Below are 14,360 nucleotides of genomic sequence, written 5' to 3' on the forward strand. Positions count from 1 at the left end.
CATTTCATTACAAATGAATGTGTTCTTCCATTACTGTTGAAAAAGCATGCCCTTCTCCTGCTACCTAGATGGTTCTGATTCATCTTCAGTTATGATGCCATTACATTTTACTCTCAATTATGTAGGCCAGAATATTGTTTCTGCTCAATTAGAAACCTTAAAGTTATGAATAGACCAAAATGTTTGACCTTAACGGATGGGAGAACAAGAACTACATCTGTAAAACTGCATGGTTTAGCGCATACACAGTTCATGAGATTTGAATGAATGCAGTTAATTTTTACCCTAGAGCTTGCTACAGTTAAAAGATGCAATGAGGGGAAAAAAAAAATAACCCAACGCTCCAAATCCACACTCAGCTGTAGAAACAGCCAGCTCACTTAAGACCTCTATTCCACCCAAGATTCTGTAAACTGCAGAGATGTATTATTTGAATTATTTAAGCATGTAGCAGATCAATTCACTAGCATTCAAAAATGGTTTATGATTCTTAGAGAATGTAACTTTTGAAGCTTCAAATACTTACTGTACAGGATTGCAAATTCAGGATTACAAGTTCATGACAGTGATTTTGAATGTGTTTCAATGCTTCATCTTCTAACTGTATTTAGCAATTAAATCAGACATAGGAAAAGAAACAAGAAATTAAAAGCACAGCAAAGCAGCCCAAAGAATGTACACATCTTGTAATATTGAACAAAAGACAATAACAAAAAAGGTATTTTTTAATTCATGGAGATTTCAAAAACCCAAAATAAAATTTTATTCCTAAAGGATCACCCAAGCAGTTATGTACCTGTGTGCAACCTCTAAGAAATAGAGCTTTTAGTCCACTACACCCTTTCACCAGTGCTTCAATACCATCCTTCGTAACCTGATCACACCAGGAAAGATTCAAATGTTCCAGATTTCTGCAACCCTCACTGGGAGAATTAAAAAAAAAAAAAAAAAAAAAAGTTAAATCCAGCCTTCAAATAGTCATAACAATGGGAAACGCAAATTAAACACACTGTTAGAAATTAATAATAGCCAGTGGACTGTGCCAGGCCTTCACAGAAAAGTCACAAGAAAAGACCACACACAAACGTCATAGTCTACACCCAAGAAGTGCTAGATACAGGATACAGTCAGTGCTGATACACAGTATTAAGGTTCAGCACTGATTTTTTTAACTTTATTAAATGTTGAACCGCTCTTTAAACACTTTTCTTTAACACAAAACACTGAATCTTCTTACCTTAAGCCTTTCAGAGAGCTGTTTGTGATGGCTACGCAAGATGTCAGATCCAGATGTTTCAGCTTGGAACAGAATCTGCTAAGACTGTAACACGTGCTGCAAAACAGCAGACACACTAAAAATACCTTCAGCTACTTCTTTTTCCGAATTTTCCCATCAAACAAAAAAACCCTTTGACTTACCTGTCAGTGATTTTTGTGCACCCATTTAGATTTAAGTGTTCGATATTTCTACAGTTCTGTGCAAAGGTCCTAAAACAGCAACAAAAAGCTGGAGAATTAATATAATGTCACAAGTTGTAATACAGTCACTAGAGTGCGCTCTGTCCCCTACCTCCTTCCACCTCAGTCAAAAAGCTTAATCTTCAAGCCACAGAGTGATTACAAAGTACATCTCAAATACATCTGTCTCAGTGGTTGCTTTTTCCTTTTGCTATTGCAAGTTTCTGTCTTGGGTAACTCCTGAAACCAAGTGTTTTTCCTCTCTCAAATACTACTTGAGCAAGGTGTTTATTTCTGTCATATGTAAGCCAGAACTGACTTGCTTCAAATGCCCTAACTAAAAACGTCAAGGGCATGAACAGAGAGGTTTAAATATCACATCAGTTAAATATTAAGCTGCTGGGGAGAGTTTTTGCACATCTCATTACTGAAGCCTTTGTAGGTCTTATTAGGGAGCTCGCTCCCACATCAAACGAAAAGGAACGTACCTTGCACAATACAGAAGTGGGACCTAAGCCTATCGGACTACTAATGGAAAGCCCTGTGGGTTGCAAATTAGTTATTTATGAGTTTAAAAATTAAAACGCATCTGTGTGCACTACTGCGTATGAACTCTAAGGATGACTGGAGCTATTATACTGCTAAAAGCCTGTATGTATCATTATACTAATTACCCAGAAGAAATACATAAACTTTCTTTTCATCTCTGCAGAGTAATATTTACAGCTGTGTTGCATTTCAGAACACTGTTTTTATGCCCATGTTTCCTCCAACTGCATGGATTTTATTGGCAAGGGTGGAGGAAACACACAAAACCAGTTTTGTCTGGAGGCTTGCCGTGGTTAACAGATCCGACTACACACTCAGCTGGTAACAACTTCCTGGCTCTCCAGTGTGGATTGAAAACAATGGAAAAAAACCCAGCAAGCAGTTATACCGGTGAGAGTTTCCACTTGAATTCTCAAAACAGCTATTCCAAAATTCATGTACTGGAGGGAGATTTACAATCGAGACACTCTTCAAATCACTTGGAAAGACGTTACACTCTGTAATAACTTGCAGGAACAGCAAACTTTGCCTCTGAGATTCAAGCATGGGGCATGTCCTGACAGAGCTGCCACATTCAGTACTTACATAGCCAATACCTACTTCGATAATTGGCTATTTTTAAACAAAAGTTGAGGTAGAAGAAGGATAAATAGAGAAATTAGTATCATCCACAAAACTAATGGATCTGAAAACAACTCAACACAAAAAGCCTGATAGGAAAAGTCACTTTCAGAACAAGTATCTGAAAATTAATGCCACCTTTCTCATGCTAATGTTTTGAAAATCTTAAAGCTCATGCATTTATCATTCATTTGGTAATTTCAATATAACCTGCTTATATTTCAGAGGTGAACCATCTTCTTTCCTGAAGTGTCTTAGTCACCACCATCTGCACCAGTTAGTTGTTACGGATGCACGTGTGAATACTGGTAACACGCTGGTAGCCCCTCTCAGTTAAGCCTGTCCTGTTACCTGCTAGCATGACATCATCCTTACAATGTACACATGCTACACACTGAACTGCTGTATACTTATTCTAAGTACCTATTTACTAAATATATAATTATTTAAAAATATCCCATCTCCAGCCCTCCCCCTCTTCTCACGTGCCACTAATACCTGAACCCACTTACGATTTTTGGTCCTATTCACAACCCTCACTGCAGTCCCCTAGCCTCAGTGTCCTGAAAAGCACAGTTGGGAGCCTAAACCAAATGTGAAAATGGAGTTACTGGAGGGAAAACTGTTACCTACTGTCCTGACTCTTTCTTCCCTTCCCTCTACCCTTCCCATCGCCTTCCCCGCTACCTCCTCCCAAAGCTAGTTGCTACCTCTCTCTGAGACTGCCTTCTCCCTCTCCTCCACTTCTGCTATCGCCTCCTTCCCTACTGAGGACACAGGGACTGTCAGCGTGAATGCTCTGGGAACTTGGAGGAGCACTGCAGAAAGTTAACTCTGGTTGGGGCTACCTCTTTTTTGACAGCAGTTGCCAGTAATCTGGGATATGGTAATAATACGCATTTCCCCCTAAGGAAAAGACTGCCTGAAGGTGGCGACACACCAGGGAGCAGTAGGGAGATGTCCTAGAGGCAAGGAAAGCTTTGGGGAAATCTTCGGGTCTGAAGCTCGGATGCCTATTTGGGTTACTAAAGCAATGTATTGCTTAACTAGTTGCTGGATGAATTTACTCTAGAGACAAAAATCAGTGAATTAGACTTACAAAATTTTAGAAAGAGCTAAAGGTCACAAGACACTAACTTAATGCCCACTGCTTAACAAAAATCTTTGTGCTTATATTTTCCACCTAAGAATGGCCATACTACGTCAGACTGAATGCCATCCAGCCCAGTCTCCTGTGACAGCAGAGGAAAGCATAACTGCAAAAAGCCATACCCCGAGGCTTCCTCCAAATATTCTTTGAGCCCTGAAGTACTTGTAGCTTAGGGACCCTGCAGCTGCAGGTAGGATTTTTGGGTTTAAATACTCAGAGAAATATCCACAGAGGAATCTGGCTAAACAGTTTGCATATAGAAAAAGCTTATATGGATTCAAACGATCTTCTGGGAACAAATTGCACAGTTCAATTTATATACTGTGTAAAGAAGGGCCACTGTCTCTATTCAGAGACTCACGAGATGTTCCTGTTGCCTGCCTGTTCTTGCATTAGAGCAAGAAGAGAATCTCAGGCCTTTCCTGATTTTGTAGGCACTCAATCATATCAGTCTTTATTCTTCCTCCCATTGCTAGGGTCACCTCTTGTCCAGGCTAGAAGATAAACTATAAACTGACTGACTACTAATCTTGATGAAATTAATATTGTAGGATGCCAGAGTACAGGTCTGAAAACATTTTAACTGCTTGAAAATTGAGAGATATCAACATAATACTAATGAAAGAAAAAGACACATTTCTGAAAAGCACAGTTCTTATTTCTTAGTTCATTTCCAGAAGATAACAGTAGCTATACTTTGATCTCAAACTGCCATCTCATTTAGTCATTATTAAGGTACTTAGCACTTATTTAAGTATCCCATTTTGATCATTAGTCAGTACTTAGAAATCCAAACAAATGTAACAATAATTGCTTTTGGTCCGGACGTTAGGAAATAAGTGATGTCTCAATCTAGGACTTTACTTACTTTAAAGAGGAGTCTCCAACACCAAGACATCCTCTCAGACTAAGTTGTCTCAGGAACCCACCACACCTTTTCGATATATTTTCCACAACACGACCCTTAAACCAAATAAAAGGAAGATTTTGTTGAGTTTTATTCTGACATAACATTCTAACCAAATTAAAAATGCCAGGAGTGAAGACCAGCCCCAGCTGTACCCCACCAGAACTACACCTCTTTGAATTTCTTTTGTTACTTTAAGAAAAAACAGTTACCTGTTGAGAATCTCCACTCACATTGAAGTGCTATTCAATTCAATGTTTAGTTTCCCCTTCCTTTTTTCCAGTCTATCACACATGGCTCAATTTTTCATCTCAGCAAAACCTACCCATTAAGACTGCTAAAATGATCTTCAAGTTTTGTCAGATGTGTAGGGAACCTGAAGAACTGCCCCAAAGGCGGAATGGGAGGCATGCCCGTTCCTTAAGGATCACCGTTACTACTACAGCATGTAAGTTTAAATTGTCCACAAAGACATGCCTAAGCTAGTACGTCACTCTGAACGACAGCCTCTGCTATGTCCCGTTTTACAGTCCCTGCTGTAGGGATGGTTACCTTCGCAACTGAAAGGTGCTGAACGCCTTGGTGGGAGCAGCCACTTCAGTTGCCTCCAGAAGATTTGCCCGAGCCCACCTGCCAGTCTTCAATGTCATATATATTTGGGTGTCTGTGCCTAACACTTGGGAATGCCAAAGACCTTCTCACACTGTGAAGCTTACAGACTTTATGCCTCATTATTTGGCAAAAGCTGAAGCACAGTTTACAAACAAAACTTCCTACTTGACCCCACATTTGCTACAAAATGCTTTGTAGCAAAATTTACATCCTGAAAGCGCAGTTTGCTATACATTAGGAGTAAGCGGAATAGCACAATACTTCTAATGTTCAATCTGAAAGTAGCATTATGGAAAAGTTATTTAAACTACAATAAAAATATACCTTCCCTCCCCCTTCTTTTTTTTTTTTTTTTTGTAGGAAAAACAAGGTAAGATAGCAAAAAGCAGGTGGCCACTGCAAAAACTGACTAAACATCACACTGTGTCTAATTTTAGGGAGGTAAGGTAAAAGAAATCAACATTGATCATTTAACAAACAGGACTAATACCCAACAGCACATTTTCTTCTCTCTCTCTCTCTCTCTCTCTCTTTAAAGAGGGAATACTTATAAAATTACAGGTCAGTGGATTTTTTTTTCCCCCCTCCCGATACGAGATGGTAACAATTTTACTGAAACAGTAAAATGTTTCTTACATTTTGTTGTTCACCTCTAATACCAAAGTCCTGGCTAGCACTTTGTGAAAATATTTTCGTATCAGAGCTTGTTTCTTAGTCCATAAGTAACACTGTTCATCTTATCTCTCAGAAGAATTTACACCAAAACAAACAAGTGAAAATCATTGTACAAACAAAATGATGTATTTTTTAAAGCTTTCCGATTAGTCAGAATTATTTCTCAGTAGAGGCCAAATACCTTTACTGTAAGAATAAAGTCTTCAATGAATAACGTATAATGCAAGTTCAATCTACACTGCAGAAAAAAGCCAAAGCCTAGTGCATTATTCAAAGAAAATAGAAACAAATAATGAGATAAGTTTTCCCAAACCCATTTATTTCTTTAACCATGTAAAAAACCCCAACAAATGGCATACTCAAAAAGACAACTTCAGTGCATTCAAATGTGTTTAGCTGTTTGAATAATTCAATGTCACTCAAAAAACTAGTTCTTCAAATTACCCCAGCTTACATTTGGTTCCACATACCAAGAAATCCTAAGGCACATTTAACTTCAAGAAGATCTTCACACATCTTTGTGATAGAAAAGAAACATTTTTTCTTTACAGTTTTTCTTCCCCCCTCACTTTATTCTCTACCACATGAGGTCTTAAATACGGAAAATTTCACAACAAAACCTAATTTTTCATTATTTGATAGCATCAAGCAGTACTTGATCTGAGACTATGTGAAACACCACCAAACAGGACAACATCCAACTGAGCAAAAAGTTGCCAAATACAATTAGCAGCTTTTACCTGTCCTAAATATATAGGCAAAAAAGATATTTTACTAAAACAGCTGAAGAAAAAACAGAGTTCTTAGACACCGAATGTGAAGGTGTATCTCATTCAAAACTACTTTATGTAATAGTTGCTGGTTTAACATACTCTTATGAATAATTTAAGGGGTTTATATTACAAATGTACTTAAATATAATATACTGCAGCAACTGAATTGCTCCAAACCACAATAGCTTCTTATAGCAAAAGAGGATCATAACTTAATTTCATTCCTTCTCCTGAATCCCATGCTACAAACATAGTGTCTCTCAAAGGGCAACACCACCAGGTACAATGTAAGACTGTCTCTCAAAGGGCAACACCACCAGGTACAATGTAAGACAAACATAACAAAAACATAAAAATGCAATACTGTGTTTCTAAATAGCAGAAAGGTTTCAGATACAGAAAAGGCTAACCAACATAAGGACCACAGACCTGGAGGGTTTTCTTTATTATTTCTTAGCAAATGAGAAACACAAGCTTTTTTAAAGCAACTGAAAAGATTACATTAAAGCTCCAAGTCTTCTTAGACACATTTAGATAGAGGCAGATGCCAAAATCTTTCTCCTACCTCTCTAAGGTCCTCATATTTAACATCAGTATAGCAGAGGAGTTGGCAATAAAATTCTAAAAAAGTGGTGAAAAAAATTTACCCTATATATTACTGTAAAGCTTTAGGAACAGTTTGAACCACGGTTAGCAAAATATACCAAATGAAACCCATCTGGATTTTATTCATGCAACTAAGAAGCTAAAACATAAAATCCAAAAGCAAATTCATTATTGTATTCTAAATTTAATTTGTATCATCAAACAACAAATAATAAACCAGTTCAGATTCAATTAAGGAACTGTATTTCCCCATGGATTTTTGTCTTCATTTTCAGATGTCATATTTTATTTTATTACGCACATCTATGATAGCATTAATGCAGACATGTTTTTCTTATGGAAGACAAGACTGCCCTAATCCTTTCATTATATGCTGAAAAGGACTTTAATCCACATGTACCTACATTTCAGGCAAGGTTCAAACCTTATGAAACAAATGTTCATAAAATGGTAATCAGATACACACCAAACATATCTAGGCAAGTCAGCAGTAAGAAAAGTTGTTCAGCATTTTATTGTTTCAATCTCCAAGTCCTATAGCCAAGTGTCCAGAGAGCTTTCAGCACTAGATGGCACCCTCACAAAGAGACTCGGGACCACCAACAAAATTATCCTCTAGATCGTGAAAGTGATTTGGAGGATCTCACTCCACCCAGAGGCACCATTTATACCTTTACTTTCTGGAAATGAGCAGCTTTGAATTTCTAGAGCCCAGCATGCATATGATACATGCAAATTATCTGATACATAGCTGGCAACCAAAATTGAAATACTCATCCAGTGTAAAAAAGAAGTCAAACAGAGTTCTTTATCTATTCGCTCCTTCACAGTATTATTATCTCGAACTTTAGCCTTTAAAACATGTAACGCAAGCACAGTCTATGGGATACTCAAAATGGGCTATGCTCTTAAACATCACCATAGGAATGAAAAAAACCCAAAGACACTAACCTCTATATCCGTTTGAAAGTTAAAGAGGTCTATTCTTTGCCAATTGCTTCCATCCAGAGCTAAAACATTCCATGCCTACAGAAAACAAATACAGTTGATTTATTACCTCCAATGCCTGCTTCCTTCATTTGCTGCTCAGCAATTCAAATATAACAAACTCAAATATAACAAAATATACAATTTCAGGTAGCATTTTTAAAAAAGAAATATAATTGTAGTTATTAGTAGTCATACAATATCAACTAGTTAAAAACATAGAATTTGTGTGTCCTGGTCTCGGCTGGGATAGAGTTAATTTTCTTCCTAGTAGCTGGTACAGTGCTGTGTTTTGGATTTAGGATGAGAATAATGTTGATAACACACCGATGTTTTAGTTGTTGCTAAGCAGTGCTTACACCAGGCAAGGACGTTTCAGCTTCTCATGTCCTGCCAGCGAGAAGCTGGGAGGGGGCACAGCCAGGACAGCTGACCCCAACTGGCCAAAGGGACATTCCATACCATGTGACGTCATGCTCAGTACATAAACTGGGGGGAGTTGGGCGGGGGTGGCGACCGCTGCTCAGGAACTGGCTGGGCATCGGTCGGCAGGTGGTGAGCAATTGCATTGTGCATCACTTATTTTGTACATTCTTTTATCATTGTTATTTTCCCTTCCTTTTCTGTCCTATTAAACTGTCTTTATCTCAACCCACGAATTTTACTTTTTTTTTCCTGATTCTCTCCCTCATCCCACTGCAGGGGGGAGGGAGTGAGCAAACGGCTGCCTGGTGTTTAGCTGCCTGCCGGGATAAACCACAACAGTCCTTTTGGCACACAACATGGGGCACGAATGGTTGAGATAATGACAGATCTGACCAGAGCGTGTTGAGGCCAATTTGTTATAAACATTCATTATATTGGTTTAATAGTTGCTGGTCACAATGTTGATTTATTTACTCTCAGAGTCACCGTGCTTGCTCTCAGAGTTGTGTTCTGTAACACCTTACTTGCTGTGTATGTTCCTGTTGTGCTGTTTTATCACCTCTGGGAGCTGGATCAAGGATATCACTTTGCTGCACTGTGTAACACTGGTTTACGATATCATAAAATTATTGGTCGTGAGATTAATCTGGTATTTGTACTCGGCATTGCCATCACCTCCATGCCTCGGGAGCCACCTTTCGGAAACTATTAATAATTACACTCTTTACCTTTTCTCCTCAGGAGACCAATCTATGGGGGACACGCGGGGGGACACTTTCCCCCGCTCCTTCACCTTCCCTTTCTCCTTCAGGCTAGTTACAACAGCTCTTGAGAATTTTGAATATCCTTGGGATATTTAAACCAGCATGTTCCTATTGCTATGTCTCCTGAATGTGGTTCAGGTCTTGTTTAAGGTTAAACAACTATTTAAGAATACCACTCACAGATCTACCCCCGCAACAGGCACTGTGGCTACTCCAACCTCGACCCTAGAGGAACGGGTACATGAGTTCAAGAAAAAACAATCACAAAAGGGGGTTCTTCCAGGAAAATAGCTGCTTCAGTTTCTAGTGAGCAGTTTCCCAGACAGGGTAGAAGGGCTGACTTTACTTCCAATCTTAAAGGGAGTTTTGATTTGCATTTACAAGAAGTGAGCAACAAATACTATGACCATGGACACTATTGCACAGGTTATCCATGAACATGAAACACACACTGCAATCAAGCAAGCAAAGTGGTTAAAGCCTCTCTGGTATGGAGGATGACAGCTGAAATACAAATATGGGGAGGCCTGGCAGATTGATTATGTCACACTCCCACAAACCCCCCAACGCAAGCACCATGTGCTCACAATGGTGGAGGCAACCACCGGATGGTTGGAAACATATCCCGTGCCCCATGCCACCGCCTGGAACATTATCCCGGGCCTTGAAAAGTCCTCTGGTGACATGGGACCCCAGAAAGAATTGAGTCAGACAACGGGACTCATTTCCAAAACCACCTCATAGACACCTGGGCCAAAGAGCACGGCATTGAGTGGGTGTATCACATCCCCTATCATGCACCAGCCTCTGGGAAAATTGAACGATACAATGGACTGTTAAAGACTCCACTGAGAGCAACGGGTGGCGGGACATTCAAACATTGGGACACACATTTAGCAAAAGCCACCTGGTTAGTCAGCACTAGGGGGTCTGCCAATCGAGCTGGCCCTGCCCAGTCAGAACTGTTACGTACTGCAGAAGGGGATAAAGTCCCTGTAGTGCACATAAAAAATACGCTGGGGAAGACAGTCTGGGTTATTCCTGCCTCGGGCAAAGGCAAACCCGTCCGTGGGATTGCTTTTCCTCAAGGACCTGGGTGCACTTGGTGGGTGATGCAGGAGGATGGGGAAGTCCGATGTGTACCTCAAGGGGATTTGATTTTGGGTGAGAATAACCAATGAATTAAATTCTATGATGTTAATTGCTATATAACACTGTATAACATCACTTCTATGGTGGCTATATGCCATATCAATAGTATTACAGTAAAAATCACTCAGATTAATCAAGAATGAACTTTGATGAAACCGAACAAAGTGCAGCGATGATAGAACTGGACAAGCGCAGCAATATAATGGAACCAGAACTGGCTTCAGCATGCAACAATCCAACACCACACACCGTCTCTCCTGCCCTGAAGAACTGTTATGACAGAGCGAGCCCAAAGTCATGGACTAAATGAACTCAACGAACATTTTAGAGGGATGGCCTATAGACTAAAGGAATTATATCTGTGTGTATATATCAAAAGACAGGAAAAGTGGTGATGATTAATTGGGATGCATTGGAAAGTGTGGGACCTGGGCATGACGTAGATGGTATGGAATAAGGGGTGGATGCTGTCCTGGTTTCACCTGGGATAGAGTTAATTTTCTTCCTAGCAGCTGCTACAGTGCTGTGTTTTGGATTTAGGATGAGAATAATGTTGATAACACACCGATGTTTTAGTTGTTGCTGAGCAGTGCTTACACCAGGCAAGGACTTTTCAGCTTCTCATGTCCTGCCAGTGAGAAGCTGGGAGGGGGCACAGCCAGGACAGCTGACCCCAACTGGCCAAAGGGACATTCCATACCATGTGACGTCATGCTCAGTACATAAACTGGGGGGAGTTGGGCGGGGGTGGCGACCGCTGCTCAGGAACTGGCTGGGCATCTGTCGGCGGGTGGTGAGCAACTGCATTGTGCATCACTTATTTTGTACATTCTTTTTGTACATTCTTTTATCATCATTATTATTATTATTTTCCCTTCCTTTTCTGTCCTATTAAACTGTCTTTATCTCAACCCACAAATTTTACTTTTTTTTCCCCGATTCTCTCCCCTATCCCGCTCTGGGGGGGGAGTGAGCAAACGGCTGTGTGGTGTTTAGCTGCCTGCCGGGTTAAACCACAATATTGTGGGAATGAATCTCAAATCTCCGAAATGGATTACATGTCAAAGGCTAACTTATGCCCATAAAACATGCAGGAAAGCAAGAAATTAAATGCAAAGTACATACATGGACACAGCAAGATTTATCCCTCCATGTTTAAAAAAGTTTTTGTAAGTTTGTCTAGTAAGTTACTTTTGCTAGACCTATATACAGAAAAGTAGCTGCAGATGAGATTCCTTCCAATAAAACCACAGTTCCTCAACCTCACTAGTTACTATTCTGAGAGGAACAGAAACCTTTCAGAGAACTGCTGACTTTCCACTGTTAGGATCAGGCCTTTCCTTTACACGTGCTAAGTTACACGTACGTGTTTCAGAATTTGTCCCTCACTGTCAAAGCAATAGTTGTTCAAAGTAAAACAAAATAAAAAAGCCAGAGAAACATAAACATGCTCAGAAAAATGGAAAAAAGAATACTGCATCCAACTGACAGGTAGTTCTGAGAGAAAAATACAACTTATTCAATCACTTTTGTTTTCTTCCACTGTTTTCTAGGCTTTAGCTGAAGGTTCTAACAAAACCTGATGTTAGCTGACTCACAAAACTTACTGAAGTTGCAATTAATTGTAATTAATTTCAATTATTCAATTGTAATTGAAATAATTACACACTTAATTATACATTAAAACAAACAAACAAAACCACACCAAAAAAAACCAATCCTCATTAAAAGAAGGAAGAAAAGCATGAAATAAAGAAGTTCATTCATGTTGTATAAGAATACACTTCATTGTACACACTTGATGTAGGAACAGAATTTTATTCATTTTAATTCAAGAAAAAAAAATCAAGACAAGCTAAACATAATAGCTTACTTAGCATGCTTTCTCTATTATCTTCTGTGTGCCTTTTTCCTCTAGTAGTCCATCTACTTAACACCTTTTGTACTTGGCAAGCAAACGATGGATGTACTTCTTAGACACATGGTGCACATTAACCGAACTACATGGAATTTTAAGCAGAAAATGCGTCTAAAAAATAGTGTTATACAGCCACGCGTTTTATAAAAAGCAAATGCCATCATGCCAAACTGGGCTTAATCCTTTCTCCAGATATAGAGCATACACAACTGGATATCTTTTCCATAGCCTTTAAACAGAAGTCCAGTACATAGCAACTAATTCCACATCCGAATGCAAAACTGGTCCCACTATTTATTTGTTTTAATAAACAAAGAGACTGAGAGAACTATTTGGTTTTTTTGGACAGAAGCAGATTGCACTAAGGGCCATGATTTGCATATCATTAAGAGAATAGCATCCCAAGGAACAACAACAAACCCCAACAGAAATACATACCTTGGAAACTTGTGCACATCGACACAAAGTAACTATGTCCAAGAAAGAAAATATTCTAGGAAGAAAGGAAAAGAACAACAATCAAAATGTTTTATTATAAGTTCAGATTAATACATGGATTCACGGTTCTGTAGTTCTATGGAAATACACCAGTTACACAAGAAGCAAGTTAAATGCAATACGAGTGTTTTACCAAATTATTTTGCTTGTTGAGACTTAAGGAATAATATAGCTATCATCTAAAGACAGTCAACACCAACATATTAGAACCAGCAGGTGCTTCTTCTGAAAATCTATTTTCTGTTTCCCCTTCCTTACTACCCAAACACGTACAAATGATAATAAATTTTTATTTCTTCTTTTTAATTCAGAGAAACTAGCTTATATACCTTTAACTGTGCTACAATTAAAGAAGTAACTTGCACAAATACAGGCGAAGATTTCAAAGGCCGGTGAAGAGTAAGAAATGGAAAACAACACATAGATAAATCCAAGTTCAAGAATCTAAGTACTAACACAAACAACGACCCAAATTTCTAAAGGGGTTTCACAGTGACTACCAAGTCTAACAAGTATCTTTTTTTAATTTACTCTACAAGAAACAACTACAACTGAAAATTTAGCATTACTATTCTGATCATGGAATGAATTCCTCAAGGCTGCCAACTCTTAATAGTTTTCCGAAAGAAATTTTTCACTGTCAAAATGAATTTTGCTAAATACCATTTCCAAACAACAATGAAATCGGTTCAAAGGATGTTCTCAGCGAAAAAAAATCATCAGCTTAAGCATAAAATATAGATCCTATTCCAAAATCATTTTCTATTACAGAGAATGAAAGATATGAAATATATGAAAGATGTTACTGTAATTCACTTATAAACTGTTACCTGCTCGCCAATGAACTTTTTCAGTTATCAAAACAATGAACAGTAATAGTAACAATTTCATCTTGTAGTGAGATGTTAACACTGAGGAGCAAACACAACTGGTAAGAGATGCTGAACTTAATCATGTAAAATTCTGGTTACTACTTTCCAAGTGGAAATCTGAAGCTAGAGCTCAAAATAGATGCCTACATCTTAAGCGCTGTGATTTTTAGCTGTGGTAAGAGTCAAAAAATGTAATGCAAGTTAATGGAAGTACTTAAACATAACAGCCTCCTGCATGTTTATTATGATCACTTCAGATATTATTTTTCCAATAGTTCATTAACACATGAAAACACTTTCTCTTTTTCACTGTACAGTAATACATTTTTTCAAAAAACCATTAGCCATGCAAACAGAATGACAGACATTCTCAGAAGCTATGAAACAATTTA

At 38.6% G+C, this 14,360-nt stretch overlaps 1 protein-coding gene across 5 annotated transcripts in view; it reads right to left on the minus strand.

The window, feature by feature from the left end:
• Positions 1–14,360, minus strand: part of FBXL2 (F-box and leucine rich repeat protein 2) — a 68,723-nt gene that overhangs the window by 15,987 nt on the left and 38,376 nt on the right. Inside the window, exons 3-9 of one of the 5 annotated variants that reach the window (XM_076330974.1) lie at positions 13,037–13,091; positions 8,303–8,377; positions 4,647–4,741; positions 1,420–1,488; positions 1,238–1,333; positions 797–923; positions 527–601 (exon numbers count right to left, since the gene is read on the minus strand). In XM_076330974.1, the coding sequence (XP_076187089.1) occupies positions 527–601; positions 797–923; positions 1,238–1,333; positions 1,420–1,488; positions 4,647–4,741; positions 8,303–8,377; positions 13,037–13,091 (592 nt within the window). Of the gene's footprint in view, positions 1–526; positions 602–796; positions 924–1,237; positions 1,353–1,419; positions 1,508–1,570; positions 1,798–4,646; positions 4,742–8,302; positions 8,378–12,553; positions 12,670–13,036; positions 13,092–14,360 lie in introns of those variants that run through there. The other 4 variants (XM_076330978.1, XM_076330975.1, XM_076330977.1 and 1 more) reach the window with 4 other exon arrangements.

Source organism: Aptenodytes patagonicus, chromosome 2, assembly GCF_965638725.1.
Source record: "Aptenodytes patagonicus chromosome 2, bAptPat1.pri.cur, whole genome shotgun sequence".
NCBI classification, from domain to species: Eukaryota; Metazoa; Chordata; class Aves; order Sphenisciformes; family Spheniscidae; genus Aptenodytes; species Aptenodytes patagonicus.